The sequence below is a fragment of the Takifugu flavidus genome, chromosome 13, assembly GCF_003711565.1.
Source record: "Takifugu flavidus isolate HTHZ2018 chromosome 13, ASM371156v2, whole genome shotgun sequence".
In the NCBI taxonomy this organism is placed as follows: Eukaryota; Metazoa; Chordata; class Actinopteri; order Tetraodontiformes; family Tetraodontidae; genus Takifugu; species Takifugu flavidus.
In genome coordinates this window covers 3,463,382-3,482,090 of record NC_079532.1, presented here as the reverse complement: position 1 = coordinate 3,482,090, position 18,709 = coordinate 3,463,382, and the positions used below count along the sequence as shown (strand labels likewise).

At 47.2% G+C, this 18,709-nt stretch overlaps 3 protein-coding genes and 1 long non-coding RNA gene across 8 annotated transcripts in view; 3 read left to right on the top strand and 1 right to left on the bottom strand.

The window, feature by feature from the left end:
• Positions 1 to 99: 99 nt before the first annotated feature.
• Positions 100 to 12,319, top strand: ush1c (Usher syndrome 1C). Its single transcript, XM_057052501.1, has 20 exons — positions 100 to 233; positions 1,807 to 1,874; positions 2,495 to 2,638; positions 2,721 to 2,859; positions 3,562 to 3,670; positions 3,767 to 3,791; positions 3,875 to 3,932; positions 4,013 to 4,201; positions 4,298 to 4,357; positions 4,513 to 4,569; positions 4,766 to 4,908; positions 4,992 to 5,057; positions 5,128 to 5,276; positions 5,463 to 5,518; positions 9,553 to 9,594; positions 10,113 to 10,166; positions 10,249 to 10,348; positions 10,909 to 11,018; positions 11,088 to 11,143; positions 11,960 to 12,319. Exons 1-20 carry the CDS (start codon positions 198 to 200, stop codon positions 11,970 to 11,972), a joined length of 1,674 nt encoding a protein of 557 aa, XP_056908481.1. The 5' UTR covers positions 100 to 197; the 3' UTR covers positions 11,973 to 12,319.
• LOC130536504 (harmonin-like) lies at positions 5,608 to 8,672 on the top strand. Of its 2 annotated transcripts, XR_008953364.1 has the most exons (4): positions 5,608 to 5,951; positions 6,129 to 6,293; positions 6,499 to 7,997; positions 8,089 to 8,672. XR_008953364.1 is itself a non-coding variant. In XM_057052502.1 (3 exons), the coding sequence occupies exons 1-3, from the start codon at positions 5,721 to 5,723 to the stop codon at positions 7,639 to 7,641; spliced, it is 1,539 nt and encodes a 512-aa protein (XP_056908482.1). In that variant the 5' UTR covers positions 5,608 to 5,720; the 3' UTR covers positions 7,642 to 8,672. The 2 variants fall into 2 exon arrangements, 1 of the variants encoding a protein (XP_056908482.1); XM_057052502.1 differs by having other exon boundaries at positions 6,499 to 8,672.
• On the bottom strand, positions 9,966 to 14,988 carry LOC130536508 (uncharacterized). Its single transcript, XR_008953365.1, has 3 exons — positions 14,182 to 14,988; positions 13,681 to 13,737; positions 9,966 to 13,594 (listed from the first exon to the last, which is right to left on the bottom strand). It is a non-coding gene; the product is annotated as an uncharacterized LOC130536508 (long non-coding RNA).
• The window catches only part of abcc8 (ATP-binding cassette, sub-family C (CFTR/MRP), member 8), a 26,816-nt gene continuing 20,513 nt past the window's right edge, over positions 12,407 to 18,709 (top strand). For all 4 annotated transcript variants that reach the window (XM_057052494.1, XM_057052493.1, XM_057052492.1 and 1 more), the window contains exons 1-5: positions 12,407 to 13,169; positions 14,833 to 14,995; positions 16,919 to 17,060; positions 17,583 to 17,704; positions 18,341 to 18,507. In XM_057052494.1, the coding sequence (XP_056908474.1) occupies positions 13,149 to 13,169; positions 14,833 to 14,995; positions 16,919 to 17,060; positions 17,583 to 17,704; positions 18,341 to 18,507 (615 nt within the window). In that variant the 5' untranslated portion in view covers positions 12,407 to 13,148. The remainder of the gene's footprint in view (positions 13,170 to 14,832; positions 14,996 to 16,918; positions 17,061 to 17,582; positions 17,705 to 18,340; positions 18,508 to 18,709) is intronic.

Sequence of the window (18,709 nt, the reverse complement as noted above, 5' to 3'; positions counted from 1 at the left end):
CACACCAAGCCGAAAGGCACCGGTAGAGCACTCACAAGTTGGTTACCTACGGCCAGAAAAAGAAGTATCTTATTTTGAAAGGCACAATCGGATATCCCTGTTTTCCCGACCTCTAGCTTGATGTCGTGGTCCTCTCAAACTTCACCTGAACCCGGCTCTCACGGTCTGCTGTGTTTTGTTTTTAGCGTCTCTTGGCGATGGAGCGGAAAGTTGCCCGGGAATTTAGACACAAGGTATGGTGAAGTAATCTTTTTATCTCCGAATATTATTCATGCATCTACTAAACAAATCTCTAAAATGCTCTTTGCGCTACCTGGTTGTCGCTCCGGTGTGTCTCCAGTTGTTACGCAGCTGACGCAGGCCCGATCCAAAGCCTGAGGCAAATAAAACAACAGTTCTTAACATTTTCTCCAGAAATAATCTAAATACACCATGTTATAGCTATATGGTTGAATATTACAGGATGAAGTTGCTACATTATTTCTCAGTTGAATTCATTTTTAATTAGATGTCCAGAGTGACACGATTTTCATTGGGGTATTATTATTTTGTTTACTCTCATATATACTGTATAGAAGATATGATTAAACTTTTTTTTTTTAAATATTTGGACCACAGAAGATCCTGTTACTAAAGATTAAAGGGTTTATAGAGATGCGTACACAAATGCAAATGAATTGATGTGTTTTTCTAGTGGCTGTAGATCACCTGATCTGTGTAAGGTAAAAGACTTAGGAGGAAGCTAATTTCACTGGAATTTATATGGAATTTTATGAGTTTCGTCAGATCTGAATACTCTGTTGCTGACGAACCACATGAATATGAGTAAATGGTAACTGGATATGGGTGGTTTTAACCATTGATCATGCTGGGATCGTCCCACAGCCATCTGTGCTGCCTGTGGTTAAACTGGGATCCGAACTACAGCCTCCCCACAAAGAGCATATTAGCATTAGATAACATAGACTGAGTCAGAGCTGAGCGGCTGAGCGGAAGAGATGGGACAATTTATGGTTTAATTAGAAGCCGAGGGATCCACGGATCCACAAGAAGGCTTTGTTTTTATTTGGGACGCTCCTGTTGTTGCTGTGCATTCACAGATGAAATTACTTTTAATGGGTGTTCTGTTATTTTAGTTAAAACCTATTATGATTTTATCCAGAGCTCAATGGGAACAGTTTAGGATTTATATCTGAAAACTGCATTACACAGACTCGTCTCATTGGTTTATGGTACCAAAGTCTGCAGTTAGCTCCATGTTGCAGGAGGGGCTGAGTGTTGCGCAACACTCGCACAAGATACATTTATGACAGCCATAAACGCCATGTCGTGCACGGATGCCTCTGTGCAATGCACCTATTGAACCGTAGGCGATGTGCATATTCCTTCAAGGTTACAAACATCAGGGGAGCCGGTGTTTTAAAGCATCTTTAGTTGCGTGTTTGTGTGTGAATGCCAGGTGTAAATGTTCACCTTCGCCTGTGTCATGAGATGTAAGATGACACCCCCTCCTGGTGCTGTCCCGCCTGAGCGGTGCAGCCGCCGCTCCTCAGAGGCTTGATGGTCAGGGGAGGGTCCCAGTCTGAGGAGGCTGGTAGTCGACGCGGCACAGTTCCGTCTCTAAGCTAAAGTTGACCGAGTTGCGAGCTGGTTCACTTGGAAGGGGAAAGACATGTGTTACATCAGTGATTGGCCAAAGCGCTTCCTCAAAACGGTTCTGCTGCAGCTGAGTCGCCATCAGGTTTGTGTGAGACGCTCACGGCTGTGAGACGGGACGGGGTTCTTCATGCTTGTTCCTCGCTGCAGGTGGAGTCTCTGATTGAAAATGAAGCCGAGAAGGACTACCTGTACGACGTCCTCCGCATGTATCACCAGTGAGTGGCATCTGCCCCCCCTCCTTTTGTCTCTCTGCTTTTTCACACATTTGCATTATTATATTTACTAGTCTGGGGTGTGAGCGCTCTTTGATGCTTCTTTATCAATTATGCCTCCATTTTTACATTCTTGCAGGCTGATGTCTGACACCCTCTAGTTTTTGTGCTCCATCAAGAATTCTGATAGCCTGCCGTCTTAATGAATGAATGAACAGGGGGGGGGCATGTTTCAATGAATCTTTTTACGTGCCGGTTAAGCCTCTGATCAGTTTCCACTGTGCTCCGACAAGCCTGGCCAGTTATCTACAAAAGCCCTTTTTCGTGTTCACCCTCCAAACGGAGCTAAATTGGCTCCGATGAATAATTCAGAGTGGAGGCCCGATGGTCAGATTTAATACCATAGCTGTAGCAGCGCTGCAGTAATTGCTCGTCTGGGCTCCTTTTGTCTTCCATTGAACGTGGTTTCCTAGGAGTCAGCATCATTGGGACTGAGAAGAACTCATCTGGTAAAGTGAGCTGTGAAATCACAAAGTTGCCACTGATGCTGATGGCATGTTCATCTCAAAGGAACACTATTATAATCTTCTATGTGTGTAAATGTGTTCTCTCTGCTCCCCTAGGTCCATGGACCTCCCCGTGCTGGTCGGGGATCTGAAGCTGGTCATCAACGAACCAAAGCGCCTGCCTCTGTTTGATGCCATCCGGCCTCTCATTCCACTTAAACACCAGGTGGAGTACGACCTCCTCACCCCCAGGAGGTCACGGTGAGTTCTGCACATCTAGGATTTTCTTTTCTCTATTCATATCTCCACGCGTCCTCATCCCTGTACGCTGATTTTTGACCAGGAAGCTGAAAGAGGTGCGTTTGGATCGGACGCATCGAGAAGGCCTGGGTCTGAGCGTGCGAGGAGGGCTGGAGTTCGGCTGCGGCCTCTACATATCGAGGATCGTCAAAGATGGCCAGGCTGGAAATGTTGGCCTGCAGGTGACAAATTATGAATATTTTTCTCTTCTCTCTTATTTTTCTGCATAGGTTTTGCTTTTTGTTCAAGTGCCTGTGAGCTACAGGAATGTATAAAACACCAAGTCTATAGTCTTTTTAGTAGTGGTGTCAGATAAATACATAATCTCAAATTTCAGTATTTCCATGCGGCCTTGTGTGTCTGCAATACCATCATGATACAGTAGGTGGTGCTGAAATACCGATATTAAATTGATCAAAACAGCGACAATGAAGTTAAACAGAAAAATAAGGATACAGACTCTAGATTGATTCAGTACTGGTAAATTAGGGTTGTTTCCTTTTCTCTGACTTTAATTTATTCCAATTTTACTTCTTAACGCATATAAAGAATTCTATGCAACAGAACTCCAGTCTGTTTCTAATACTGATTCTATCTTTCAGATTAAATCATTTGTATTCATGGCAGATTTACATTATACGTAGGAGATAAATGTGAAGCTAAGCCAAAAAAAGCAGGCAACAGTCACATGAGGAAGCAACAATCAACCAGATAGTTTTTACTTTCAAATCAAAAAAAAAAAAAAAGGTGTTGGATGGATCAATAAATCTTTTGGCTTTGGCCTTTAATAAGAATTGATGGCATTTGTTATGGGCAGTAAAGGCCCAGTCTGACAGTTTGATTGCGAACATGTCCATTTCATCAAACCCTATGATGATCGATAGGTTGGAGATGAGATTGTACGCATCAACGGATACTCCATCTCCTCCTGTATCCACGAAGAGGTCATCAGTCTCATCAAGACCAAAAAGATTGTGTCCCTCAAAGTCCGCCGTATGTCAAACCCAACCTTAATTTCCTGAGCAGCATTGTTACTGATGACTTTTGCCTCACAGTAATTCCTTAAATATCTGTTTTTAATCGGTACAGATGTGGGGATGATCCCAGCGAAGAGGTAACGTAATAAACGCCGCTGTTTACTTCCTGTTTTAGTGAGTGATGTGAAGCGCGACCGTATCTGCTGTTTTAAACCCACAGCTCACCAGACGAACCCCTCAAATGGCAGTTTGTCGACCAGTTTGTATCAGAGTCGGGGGTACGTAACAGCTCTGTTGTGTTTTCATAAAATCCAGGTGACATCTTCAGACAGTATTTATCTGTCCTGGTTCCTCACAGGAGAAAAAAAGCAGTGTTGCGGGTCTGGCGTCCATTGGAGGCAAAGAAATCAAGGAGAAGAAGGTTTTTCTCAGCCTAGTGGGCACCAGGGGCATGGGCATCAGCATCTCCAGTGGTCCGACCCAGAAGCCTGGGATCTACATCAGCAATGTCAAGCCAGGCTCCCTTTCTGCTGAAGTCGGACTCGAGGTTACAGTTTTTAAAATACACATTTAAAAACGCCATTTAAAATTCAACCGCCTCGTCTGATGTTAAATCGCTTCTGCGTCTCACCCTGAACTCCAGGTTGGTGACCAGATTGTGGAGGTGAATGGTGTGGATTTCACCAGTGTGGACCACAAAGAGGTGTGTTAGTCAAAATGTGTGTTTTTGTGACTACTCAGACTGTTTTATATGTTCTTATTAAACTCACTGAGCAGTAGAACAACAGAATTAATGTTTAAGCATGATGACTACGCATGGTTCACTTCAGACTGAGCATTTTTGATGCTCATTTCCAGGCTGTGAGAGTCCTGAAGAGCAGCAGAAGTCTGACCATTACTGTCCTGACTGGGGCTGTAAGTACACTGTCATGAGAGCTGCAGCTTGTTATGAAGTTTTAACTCTAATTTGGATTATCTAATGTGTTACCTGGTGGCTGTTATTCACATTGCACCATCAGTCGGGCTTTAACCAGGTTCTAAAAGCAGGTTTTGGGTAATTGACAGAAGTCCAGTGGGTACCACAGCTCTTGGGGTGTTTTTCATCTCTCAGGGCAGCGAGCTGTTTATGACGGATGAGGAGCGGCTGGCGCTGGAGGCTCGGAGGGAGCTGGACAGACAGGAGCTGATGCACCAGAAGAAGGTGGCACTGGAGACCAACAAGATCCTCAAAGAGCAGCAGGAAAAGGAGAAGCAGTGAGTGATCCTGGCAGACCACCGGAAGACAATTCTAGCCTTGTTTTAAAAGGTTTTGCAAGTGCATATGTATCATTTGACAGGAGACTTTTGGAGATGTCCAGGAAAACAGCAGAGGAAGAGGAGCGCTACAAGAAAGAGATGGAAAAGTACAGAGTGGCTTTTCTGGTTTTAAATATTCAGTGTCTGATGTGCGTAACTCATCCTGCTTCTTTGAAGGATTGAAGCTCTGGAGAGGAAGCACAACAAGGAGTGGGAGGAGGACTGGGGGGCCAAAGCCCGGCCCAAGAGCCCCCGTTCTCCAAAGAGTCCATCCCCCGTTCCACCAGAGAAGAAAGGTTCCCAAAGCCCAAAGACCAAGAGTTCTCGTAAGGGCCCTGGAAACTGTCTTTGTTTCTCCATTTACTTCTAAACCTGCAGGGTTTTTTTTCACTTTGCCTGTGTGTCGCTTCGTTCGCCTGTTTTTTATGCATGCTCTCTCTTTCTCTCTCTTTCCCCCTCTTTTCCCCTCCCTCTTCCTCATTCTATCACTTCTGTGTGCTGTGATGTTGAAGTGCATGAAGACAGCTCCTTAACGGAGGAAGACAAGGAGGAAGAGCAGGACAGAAGAGTGAGTCGGGGGCCACAGCTTCCGCCAACGCTCTCTCTCTCTCACACACACCACACACACACCACAACACACACAACACACACCACACACACACACACACACACACACACACACACACACACAGAGTGCTGGAGTTCCTTTGACAACCACATTAACAATACAGCCGAGGCCACCAAATAAAAACATCCGATCTGCAGGAAAAATGTTCTTGCATCTGACAAATGGCAGATTGAATCTCTGGTTTCCAAGAAGCAAGAGGCTAAATTCATGTCCGTTGAGCTGCTGTGGTGTGGCTGTAATCTATTTAGATGCTCAGCTTAGTGTGTTGACTGCCCAGGATGGGGGCTCGATTCCCTGTGACCTGTTTTCATCTCTGTCTGTAGCCTTCGGTTGGTTTTATCGATATGAGGGGAAACTGCCATCAATCCGCAAGGTACCGTGCTGCCGTCCTTCAGTGTGGAGTGGTTCACATAGACGAGGATGACGTGCACGCGTTTTAAAAACTGTGTGTTTGCGTGTCGTTGCTGTGTGGTTCGCAGAGGCAGCTTCATCTGCCCTCTCCTTCATTTATATTTATCTTTCAAATTTGACCCACTCGTGTCACCTTTAGAAAGGTGACAAGAAGAAAAAAAAGAAGAAACTCTCCAACACAGACACACTCCAGGAGCAGAGAAAGAACAAGAAGGAGATGGAGTTTGAGCTGAAGCTAGCCAAGGAGAAGGAAGAGATGTACGAACGAGAGAAGCAGCTGAAGATAAACCGGCTGGTCCAGGAGGTACACGAGCAAAAGTTCCACCCTGTCAAGTGGAAATATGGAGACATCTTCAGTTACTTTACCTGAACATTGATCGCAAGTTAGCTGCTAATGAGAATAGCTGATGCAAAGTGATGCACTCTTGCAGCGTTACCGTTACAACGCTGCAGGATTAACCGCATCTGGTTCTGTTGTGTGGTGCTGCCGGACCCTGGTTCTGGCCTAGGTTTCAGAGACGGAGAGAGAAGACCTGGAGGAGTCGGAGAAAGTGCAGCACTGGGTGGAACGTCTCTGCCAGACTCGGCTGGAGCAGATCACCTGTGTGGAGAGTGAATCCCCAGAGGTACAGACGCCTCCGGGGGCATCTCCTTTTGCTTTTATTACCCCAGTGCAGTTAAGTTGTTTTGGAGCCATGTACGTACAAATGTGGGTGAAAGGTCATATCGGATTTGATGGTCTGCTCTTTGGGGGCGGGGGTTTATGGCTTTTATATGAGTGCTGGTTTAATTGTTTTTATTCCTGGTGTGTTGTGATTTTAAAGCTCTCCCCGCCGTGTTCTCCGGCCTCTGATCCCACCGTGAAGCGTTTCCCCGGCGGTCTCCACCTGGCCACCACTGATCTGGATGACATCAACCTGGATGAGTTGGACCAGAGCTTGAGGGGCCCACTGAAGAAGCTGGCCCCCACCCCTCCCAGCATGAACCACCCTCCTCCTCCTCTGCCCCTCCCACCACCTTCGCCCAGGCTGAACCCGACCATACCAAACCAGTCCCCAACCTCCTCCTTTGGGTCTCCACAGCGGCGGGCTCCTTCACCACCTGGGGCCAGGAAACTATCTGCCTCCTCTACCTTGGCGAGCAAGGGACACAAGCTCCGCCCACAGCCTCACCTTAAACCCCCCCAACCACAACCCCTCCGCTCCCCTTCTCCACACTACCCCCCTCCACAGAAGTCCTCGCGGCCTCCTTCATCACCTCAGCCTACCCCGCGGCCTCCTCCCCCACCACCCCCTCCTCCCCCACCTCCCCCTCCTCCTCCTCCTCCCCCACCCCCACAGCACCCTGGAGGCCAGGCGACGCCCCTCAGCAGAGGGTACCGCCAGCACCGCCGCCCCCAGCAGTCGTCCAGCCCACCTGAGCACAAAAGCGAGTGGGAGGCGGGGGGCTATCTCCCCAGGGGAGGGATTTACTCCTCCAACACCAGTGAAATGTCCCACCCCTCTAGTCCGCAGGTCAGACCGTGTCATCACGTGTGGGGGTGCTGTGTTGGAGTGGTGCTGTTACTAAAGAAAGGAAAGTGCATGGCAGGAAGCTACTGCATAGGTGTATGCGTATGTTTTCTGCATGACGCTGCTGTGGTGACGTGTTAAGACTAATTAATTAGGACTAAATTAATTAGGACTTCCACTGACTGTCTGTTTTATTCTGTGGCAGGAGCGAGCGTTTGGTGTTATGGATGTTTGTTCACGGCTCTCTGCAGTCTGGTGGTTTTTGAAGAGCCGTGTGTTGTTGTTTTGGCTTTTGCATTTTCCAGAGGGCCCTGAATGCCTCGCGGCTTTCTGATATTTGCAAAACTGGGAGTGTGTGTGTGTGTGTGGGGGGGTGTGTGTGCGCGTTACACTGATATTTCCTCAGAGCTCTGATGTGTGTCAGTGTTTCTGCCGTGGCTCAGGTAATGAGAAACATCTCCCAGGGCAGTCGCATTTCCAGGTCAAGCTCTCCCCTGGTAAGCCTGCGTTTCGGTAAAATTCTGCCTTATATCTCACGGAAAGGCCGCTCTGTATGAATCCAGCTGGTACCTGGTCTGTCCCCAACAGCAGCTGGCTCCTAGTCCCCCCAACCAGAGGCGTCAGACGGCCCCCGTAATGTCTAAGCCCGTCATGCTGCCCCCCTCCAAAACCCTCCGGCCAGATCCGCATCGATCGGCACTCCGACCTGACGGCCCGGTATGAGAGGAGCCGCCCGAATGAGTTTATTTTACCGCCTTTACTGATTTCAAGTCTGAGTTTTCCAGAAATTCCACCAGTCGGTAGCTGATGGTACACAGTAAAAGATTTAGAAACACAATCTTGCTAAAGACCAAAGTAATATACCCTCTATTTACAGTCATACAGGCAAAATAAAATAAAGTCTTTAAGACAAATCTTAGTCAACACATCCAGCAAAAATATCAAAACCAAGACAGAACCCATTGGTTACCCTGTCGTTGTCTTTATTAGCTAAAACCTGCCACGTAATGTTTGCTGTTGCTTAATGTGATGCTAGTAACCCTCGTGTGTGTATTGCTGTGAACTGGCCTCAGAACTGTGTGTGATGATGCTCTCTATTGTTTCAGCCTGCAGAAATGCTGAAACGAATGGTGCCGTTCAACTCCTCGTTTAAATCAAACACCAAGCGACAAGTAATGCGCACGTTGCCACATTTTCTTGATTTGTAGTTTTTTTCCCCCCTTCCTTCTGACGCTCATGTGTGCACTATCACGGTAAACGTCCACTCGACTGGCTGCAGCCTCAGCGATGCATCCTCCTTTATCGTTTCCAATCTTTGCCGGCTGCATCGCTGCCCATACGTTCAGCCCTGTTGTTAATGGATGGCTGCACTTGTATTGATTTGGTGCAGCAGTGTGACTATATAGTCGCATACATGCATGCATGCGTGTTGCTGCTGCTGGGTTTAACTGAATGGGAACAAAGTGGAAGCCTCGTGTACTGGAAGGCCTTTTAATCTGCCCTCTATCTGGGGTGATGCAGAGCGCAATACTGAGATGAAAGGAGCTGGTGGTTGGAGATAAACCATGTCCGTAATGAATCTGTTAAATGAAACAGCACGCCGCATTTATTGTTTTTGTTTCCAGCCGCGACGAAGAAAAGTAAACATTATACATTGTTACATTTGTATTCCGGTGAGAGTGCGTGCGTAACAACAGGAAATGAATAGAAAGATGAATGTGTTTGTTTTCTGAGTCTGCTCTGCCTTCTTTTATCAGAACTAATGTTCTGTCCCTTTTGCTCTTCTGTTTGAATTATGCTGTCATTGTAAATAGAATGATTAGGAAAGATGTTCTGTGTGATTTAAATCCGAGTATGAAGCTGTAAATTCTGATTACCATGGCGGCAGGAATATAAAACTAACAATCTGTTGTCAAAGGAAACTCTCCAGCACTTCATTCAGAGACACTAACGACACTCCCACGCGTTTCTTTTTCATTTTCTGGCCTCAGTGTTTACACCTTATTGACATATTGACCCCTGTTAATGAACTGCATGTTGCTTCTCTTTCAGGGATTTCAGAAATACGAGGAGGAGTTTGACCCTTACTCAATGGTATTGTATGATATTATTAAGCTGCAACTGTATGAAAATTAGCATCGTCAATTAGTTTTTACTTGAGTGATGTTTAAATTCCTTCTAACCAAAATCAGAAGAGAATCTAGACATTAGCAGGCGTCTGTTTTTAGCTGTGTTAAACCATAATTACCTTTTAAATTAGCATCACTGCTGCAGTTAGCGATCCAGTATGTTATTTTTAGGGATCTATTGTCAGAAAGGGAATATACTGTATTACTAAATGGCCTCCAGGCTGGGTACTGCTATAACCCACACAGTGGACCTCAAAGGAAGATGCAGAAATAATATGATAACTCCACAGTTTCATAGAAAGTGATGCTAATAGCTCCATTTGTCAACAGGCCGAATAGTGATCAATGTTGTTTTATTTGAAAACTCATTACAATTAGCCACAATTTAGTGATACGGAATGCTGCTTTATACGTCTATTGTGATGTGTAAATGCATGTTGGTGTGCAACGGTTGTTCCTCTATTCCACATCTTTTACCATTAGTTCACCTCAGAGCAGATAAATGGGAGAGATGTGCGACTGCTGAGAATCAAAAAGGTACCCTTCACTCTGCTCAATGTAAGAGGATTCTTGGCTCCTCTCAAATGTGACAGACTGCCGGCGTCCATTGTTCTTTAAGGTTGGACAGCTGGACGTCGCTCTGGAGGGGGGTGCGGACTCTCCGTTGGGAAAGCTGGTGGTGTCGTCTGTGTATGAAGGCGGTGCTGCAGATAAACACGGTTAGTTTGGAGGTCCAGCTCGTTGTTAAATGATTCATTTGTCCGCAGCCTCTCAGGACACGTTTGTGTTTTTTAAGGTAAAATTATCAAATGTGAATGGGGGGGGGGAAGAATTACATTTATAAGCTGTGTTCTGAAGAGTCAATCCAAAAATCTACATTCAAAATGTTCAATCAATGTATTGAATCAGTAAAAAATCGTGGCATTGACCCTTTTTAATTATCTTCAGAGCTCAGCTTCTCGACTGCACTCCGCTGCTGACTTTGCCTGATTAACTAGTGATTTTATGTCCTTAATAAGACTTAAGCTCCCCCATTCTTCCACTTACAGCGACCCAGAGAGCATCTATAAGTACTAATTATATTCCAGTAGTTCACCTGAGGAGGCAGCATCCTGGATAAAAATGCAACCACAGTGTTCGCTGAGTAGGACGAGTGTGCCTTTTAAATGTCTCCATGGTAATGGGGGGAGGGGATCAGGCCATTGTGTAGAACATGAGGACTTATCCCTCTGCTGTGAGCGTGTTTGGCGATGAGCACCTCCGACGTGCTTGTGTGCAGGCGGCGTCGTTCCAGGAGACGAGCTCATGGCCGTGAACGGGAAGATCCTGACCGATGCCTCTCTGAGCGAGGGACAGAACTCTCTGGCTCGGGCCTGGAACGGCGGAGGGGTGAGAGAAAGACGCTGAAACGCTCTAATAGCAGCCCGACCCTGACGGCCCGCCCCTTTGTCCCCGCAGGACTGGATCGACGTCGTGATTGCCGTCTCTCCTCCGAAGGAATACGAAGACGAAGTGTAAGCATCGCCGCTGCGGCCTGCTCCATGTGTTCTGTCCGGATCTGTGCTGATTTTGGCCCCGTCACTTGGTAGTATGACAGCGTGGTTTGTGTGTGCAGCCCTAAGTCGGCATCAGTCAGTCCCGCTGTGAACAGAGCGGTGTTTGAGGGCAGTGCCGCTCTATACAGACACGGCTACCTTCTGCACCACTAGCCGCCCGCTCGTCCCGGTAATCGGCTCAGTTTTCGAGCCTCCTCTTCCTCACTGCATGCCTGGCGGGGGAGGTCTGTGTGGCATTTGTTGTTGCCCCTCCCCCCTCCTCACTTTCCAACATGTGACAGTCTCCCTGTCAATCAGAAGGCAGCCGACACTATTTTGGTCTTTTGTCTTCAGTCACCTTTTTACAGGCGCGCAGATTTATGCGTCTGCATCTCATTTGTCATTTCCACATGTGGAGAGAGCAGGCTCTTCCTCCAGGCGCCGTTTCTTTACGACCCGAACACGTGCTCCACAGCAGCACCAGCTCTGCTATTTCAGTGGGGATGGTTATAGCTGATGCTTTCAGCACCATATATCTGAGTCATATACATTGTGCTCATACGTAGCATCATCCCAGAAGTCCTTGGCAGTTGTTGTGATTGAGATTGTTCCTTGAGACTGTTACATGCAAACTGCAGTGAGATGTGATTAATGCGCAGGCAGGACTGGATTTCAAGGTGGAACCTTCCTTTCCCCTGCGTTGGCCGTGTTTACATGCATGCTGTTGTGTTGATTACAGCAGGATTGAGCACGTCTGTCACACTCTTAATTGTTTCTTCTTCGCTCCCCCTGCAGGACCTTCTTCTAGAGTCAAAAGCAGCTTCCTGGCGATGCTGATCCCTTCAGGAGTCACAGTCTTCATTAATCACCATAACACGTTGTCTGAAAACAAACGGGAGCTTGTCTCAGGGTTTTATTGATCACCACTGACTCTTCTGTGACAGCCATCGGGTTACAGCTCCCTCACTCTCTTTGTGCACTGAAGGAGGAGTCACTCGATATTTTCGTGGCTTCCTGTAATACTTATCCTATTCGGCTGTTCGGTGATGACCTCAGAATCACTCATCAATTTAGCAATCACAGCTAATTAGTAGCCAGTTGCAGCTCTGTAATCTTTTCAAAAGCTCAAATAAATGACTTCTCGCACTCATACAAGGTTCTGTTTTACATGGTTTTTACCTGATTTTCTAAAAAAAAAGAAGAAAAAAAGAAAATCCTTGCCTGTGTGTTTATTAACTCTGTTTAACATTAACATCTTTAAAGTATACTCTTGACTTTATGACTAATATAATCTTCAGAGCATCGTTCTTTCCCCCTCTTTTCAGCCTCCATTACTGAAAACATGGAGAGCCACGTAGTTTTGTATAATTCAGTGACCACAGGGGGCAACAGTGCTCCTGGAATATGAATCCATCCGCTGACCGCGGGACCGCCAGCTGTGCGCCCGTTGTCCTCCTAGTAAACACGCACCGGATCAGAATCCTGCACGTTTGAACCCACCCCGTTGAACCAAATGCTGAGGAGGGATTGTGCGTTGTTCAGCCGTGCAGCATCTCAACGCTGGGTTATATAAACGCGCTGTGCTGTAATCCCCGCCCGCGTCATCGGACGTGACCGGCGTCTGCAGCGCGTTCCGGGGTGGCATCGACCGCTTCGGCGTGTCCTGTGGGTCGTACCTGTCGTCTACTCTTCCTGACACAAAGGAGGCCTCTTAAGGGAAGAAAATCCTCCTCCCCCTCCTCCTCCTCCTCCTCCTGCAGCGGTTCCCGGGTTCAGCACCGTGGTCAGCTCCCGCCTCCACCCTGGAAGCGTTGACTCTTGGTCGGATGATCAAACTCAAAGTAGGACAGCAAGGAGTCGGCGGAACACATGAGAGACCACATCTTAGGAGACTCGTACCCCCCCCTTTTGTATTTTTAGCAGCCAGCGAACCGGATGAAGTATTAAAGTTGTTTTGGAGCAGGAGAACCACCGCTGGAGCGCAATGATCTCCCGACACAGGCCGGTAAGTGTTGCTCACCTGGTCCCTCTGATGGGAGCCGTGCGGAGGCTGCAAACAGCTGACACGGTGGGGAATTTCTCATTTACCCACCCTCAATAGATCCCGCGGGGCTCGTAAATATGCAGATTGTTTTAACGACGAGTCAAGTCGTTTTAGGTCACAATTGATGCGCCTCCGTAATGAGACCGTCCATCAGAGGCTGGGATCATGTTGAAACACATGGAGTCGCACTTGGGGAGCGCCACCGTCTCCATTATCAGAGACGAATCCAGCCATAAACACTTCAGAAAGCTCGTCGGAGGTGGCACAGTTCCGAGATTGAAATGTTCCCGGGATTGATTAAACATTTGTGAGTGGCTGCTTCTCTTCTCACAGGGAATCCACTGATGCATCTGGTGTAGAGGCAGAACTCAGCCGGTGATATCAGCCTAGAACACAAAAAGAACACAATTTGATGCAGAGCAAAGGATAAAAATACTCTCATTTTTGCTTCAGGAACAAAATGTTTTCCTACTTTATCACTTGGTTTGTAATTTTCTGTCAGGAAATGAGCCTCTTCACCTGCCGAAGTCTAGAAAAGCAACACAAATGTCCGTTTCCCACTCTTACAAACCATCATCACAGGATAGAAAAACAAAAATGACCGTCAGACAACAAAGAACATTCACAGTTCACAGTTAAAACATAAACATGCTGTAGACATTCGACTGGTTCCGATCCACCCAGCAGTGGCTTTTAAGGTCCAAGTGATATGAATAAAGCTAAATGCAAATCATGTTAACTGGTAAGATAAAACTGCGCGGATCTCTTCCTGTCTCCATGTGTATTAATCTGCCCCCGCGGGGCTCTTCGGTCATAGCTGCCCTTGGCAGCGGCGGGACGCCCCCTGCTGCCCTGGCTGCGGTACATGCATCCCCACGTTAATGTTTTATTGTCTATAATTCTTTATTCATGCACTTATGGAGGCGCCGCGTCTTAAAGGATTCCAAAGTTGTTGCTCATGCGTCACACGTACCGTTAGATATGACGCGCGCATCACTCATACGCGCGTGTATCCTCCCCTCTCCTCTTGCTCTCTCTCCTTCTCTTATCCTTCACCTGTCTCCGTTACCCTCGCCCATCCTACGTCCGAGCTGCGCGGTGCTCCAGCCCTCCCGCACACGCCGCGCTCCCGCTCCTCTCCTCTCCTCTTCCAAGGTCGATGTCGGGAGCTCTGGTCTGCGGAGGGACAGGAATAGCAGGTTCTCTGCAGAATGTCGCGGCTGCTCCCGCTCCTGCGTGCGTGCTTGTGTGTGCGCGAGCGTGACTGAACGCATTCCAGCGGAGCCGCGTGCGAGCGAAGCCAGACTTTTGAAGGATGACTGGGGGCTGCGGGAGGACGAGATGCAGCGTTTTCTCAGCAGCATGGTCCGGAGAGCCGCTTAGAGTGCCGGGGAAGGGCGGGAGCTGCGGCTGCACCGGACTGTGACTGTCTCTGACCCCTTCCCGCCTCTTCCGTCCTCCCCCCTCTCTCTCCCTCCGTCTGCTCTCGGAATCCAAAATTTGGAAGCTGGATTACAAAGGGAATTGGCGAGATGCTCTGAGAGTCTTTGTTTAAACCTCTCTGTTTCTCTGTCTGGTGGTCTTCCTCCTTCCTCTTCCTCTTCTGGACGGTTCTCCCTGGCAGGGTCCCGGCTCCACCATGTCCTTGGCGTTCTGTGGGAACGAGAATAACTCGGTGGCCTACAACGTGGACGCGGGGGTCCTGAACAACGGCTGCTTCCTGGACGCCCTCAACGTGGTGCCACATGTCTTTCTCCTCTTCATCACCTTCCCCATCCTCTTCATCGGTGAGTGTCCCTGGACGGTAAAGTCACACGGCACCCCTCCCATCTCGAAACACACACACATGTACGCGCACTCACACTGCTTTGTCAGCAGAACCTGGGGTTTTATACCAGCTTAACCTTTGGCTGTGATGAAGAGCCGCTGCATGATGTTTGTAAGTGCTTTACTTAAACACTTTAACCTTCACTGTACAAACGGCCCTGGAGGGTTTGGTTACTCCCTCCTGACTCTACAGTCACCAGCAGAAACATGAGTCTGCATGTCAAATCCTTCCCGTTGACCTGTGGCGTCCGGGAGCAGGTGCCACCAAGCCTGGTGTGAGGTTACACCTCCTCTGCCTCTCCTTCCTGTCGGCTTTATCACGCGTGCAGCGCGGCAGGGACCGTCGCGTGTTTCCCTGCAGCAACGCATGTTCGGGCCTCAGTCAGAAGCTGCGTTTCTTTCTCCTGTCAGCCACGCAGGAAACTGGAACCATTTCTTTTTCTCACTGTTTAAATGGTTTGACAGCAGCTCCGTGTTCCTGCTTCAGCAGCTCTTTAATTCAATTTCACACTGACAAGCACTGGCACTTTTTGAAATGGGTTGTCTGTTATCCTGTTATCATTTTAGATAAACGCTGTTGTTCAGAGGATAATTGAACTCTTCTGCATCACAGTGAGGCTGAACAAGATGTGAATGTACTATAGTATCTCCCTGTTATCCCTTAAACTAAGCTTCAGGGTCTGAAGTGTTTGTTATGCAGCGTTGTGACCTGAATCGACTCATAAGATGTAAATATACCAGTGAAATGCTGCAGACACACACACACAAAAAACAGCACACGTTAATAGTGGTAGTTAAATTCCCTCTGGCTCAGAAGGGGGTTAAAAAGAACAGTGCAGATGTGGCCCACATTTACAGCCTAGAATCCCACCCTCCAGTATGTGGTAACGGTTTAACCTACATATTTTTGGAAGACCATATTTCAGCCAGTGTTTTTTGAGGAACGTGTTTCTGATAGCAAGCATTGGGTTTGAATACAGAAACATTTACTTCTGGTTTAATTTGTAGGGAAGCTAAAAGAATGCTGTTATTGACCTGCTCTTGCTCTGGGTACAGTTAAAAGTAAGCAAAGACAAGAAAAGCCTTAAATGGCTCCCTTAAGGGATTTATCTGGAACATCAGAGAAAAAACACAGAAAGGTCCTCACAGGTGCAGTCAGATGCACAATGAGAGCTGAGCTGATTTGCCATTTCACCCATAAATGTTACCTGAGCATTTAAATGGAAGGCGGAGACACGTTGTCATGCCTGTCGACCTTTTGTCAGAGAGCACGTTAGCTCGTTAGCGTACTGCTAAAAAAAAGAAACGCTGTCAGCCTGGTTGCTGCTTGTCTTGTTTTGAGTCACAAAGATCCCGTTTGATCCATTGTCCTTGACCTGTGAGTGGATATCCATGGGAACACAAGCCTTACCGTCAGGCTTGGTAAAAACATATGGTTAGTTAATAACTCAAATGACAGTTATTGCAGAAATTTGAGCAGATGGTTATAGGCTCTGTGTGTGTGTTTGCGTGTGTGTGTGTGGGGGGAATGTAGGACAAATGAGCTGCTATGGCAACAGTGGCATAAACAGTCTCTATGCTGCTCATGTGTGCTGGTGTGTAAAGAGTTAACAGAGTCATGCAGGCTGACAAGATCCTCAGCAGAACATCCCTTCAGTGTGGGGCCTGTTAGTTGCTCTGCTGTATGAAACCTCTTTATCATGGTGCTCAAGGCTGCAGTGGGGCTGCAGAGCACTAAAAACTGTCTCCAGGTCAGTCGTAGGAAAAAAACCAAATAAAAAAAATCCAGTTTTCTTGACTTCATCTCCTCCATGCACAATTTTACTGCCTCTCGGTGCGTGTTGGAATGCTGAAGCTCTGACTTTCTTCATTTCCGGTTTGAGGTTGGGGCAGCCAGAGCTCAAAGGTCCACATCCATCACAGCACCTGGCTCCACTTCCCTGGTCACAACCTGCGCTGGCTGCTGACCTTCGTCCTCCTCTTCGTCCTTGTCTGTGAGATCGCAGAGGGCATCGTCTCTGATGGGTATGTCATTAACCCTGCTCCTGTCTCTGTACAGGTATTATAGTTGTTACAGCCTGGGTAGGGTGTAGGTATTTACGCTGAGCAGTGATCGATGATGTATTATTTTGTTTTCTTAGTTTCTGACGTTTAATTGAGTCCTGATACAGGCGGAGGACGTTTTTGAATGAATGCAAAATAAGCAAATTGGAAGGCTAGAATGTTAGCATGTTTAATTAACGACTTGTATCTCTACAAAGAAACGAGAGAGCAGCTGACAACACAGGAAATCCCAGCATGTGCGCGGTGTCAGCAATATGTCAATAAACCATATTTACTGCTTTTACACTTCATTGAGCAGGTGGACAAGATCAATTCAATTCAATTGCTGCAACTTGCATGTTTAATCTCTTGGTCAGTGGAATGAATTCACATGGTTTATTTTTAACTTTAAAATCATAGCAGATGTTTGTGAAAGGGACGTGTCATTTAGCAGCGAAAACCAACATTTTTCATTTTGCTCTCACCTCCTCTGTGTGTTTGCAGGTTCAGCCAGTCGCTCCATCTGCACCTGTACATGCCTGCCGCTCTGGCCTTCATGGCTGGCATCACGTCCATCATCTATTATCACAACATTGAGACCTCCAACTTCCCCAAACTGCTGTTAGGTACAGTATTCTTAAATCTACCACTGTTCTGGTTCTTGACTTTGTATCTTTAGTGCTTAAAAAGCTCAATAAACATAATAATAGACCAGTTTCAGCTCTTTGTGTGTAATTGTCACATGGGTCAACAGGATGAAGGGTTCCTTCCTTCCATCCGTGTGCAGAACGGTTGAAGGAATCACCATCCACTCGACCTGCGTGGCCTTAGTGCTTCCTTTTCACTAACAATGATGAGTCTCAGGTCAATAAATTATGACCTCATACATGACCATTTCGCTCCAAACACTAACCCTTTCACTTCCTCCATCGCCTGTAATCCTATAATCGTGATCATGCTGCATCTTTCTACCCCCCCCCATGCATTATCACTTCCTCCTCAGTCAGCTCGGTGAACGCACACCTCCCTTCCCCTTCGCCAAGCCGCCTCCAGGCTTCAAGGTCTCTATTCTTCAGTCTCTCTCCCCAGAGGGAAGAAATCAGATCCTAAGCCTGAGGCTCCAAACACAATTAAGCTGACGTTTTAATGTTCATTATTGAGCTGCCAAAGCAGCGGGGGTTAGTTAAATAGCCTTAATAATAATTGTGATATTCTAATCTAAATATTAATGGCGCCGTTCCATCTGTGCAAACTGTCTGCAGTTCTGCTGATCTACTGGGTGCTGGCCTTCATCATGAAGACCATCAAGTTTGCCAAATACACCGAGCATGGCATCGGCCCGCGGCAGCTACGCTACTGCATCACTGTGCTGTTGGTGCTGCTCTACGGGCTCCTGCTCGCTGTGGAGATCAATGTGATCCTGGGCAGGGTCAGTGAGCCTTCTGTCTCTACTTTTATTCTGTGTCCACTTCCTGTCATTTGGTGCTGAAGTTTCTGACAATTACAGATGATGATGATGATGAGAACCTTCTAAAGACACCAAATACTATAACTAAATGAGCACAAAGCAGCAGGGGTCTTTTTTTCCACCACTTGTGCTCTTTTACTCTGATTCTCTTCCTTTGACAGTC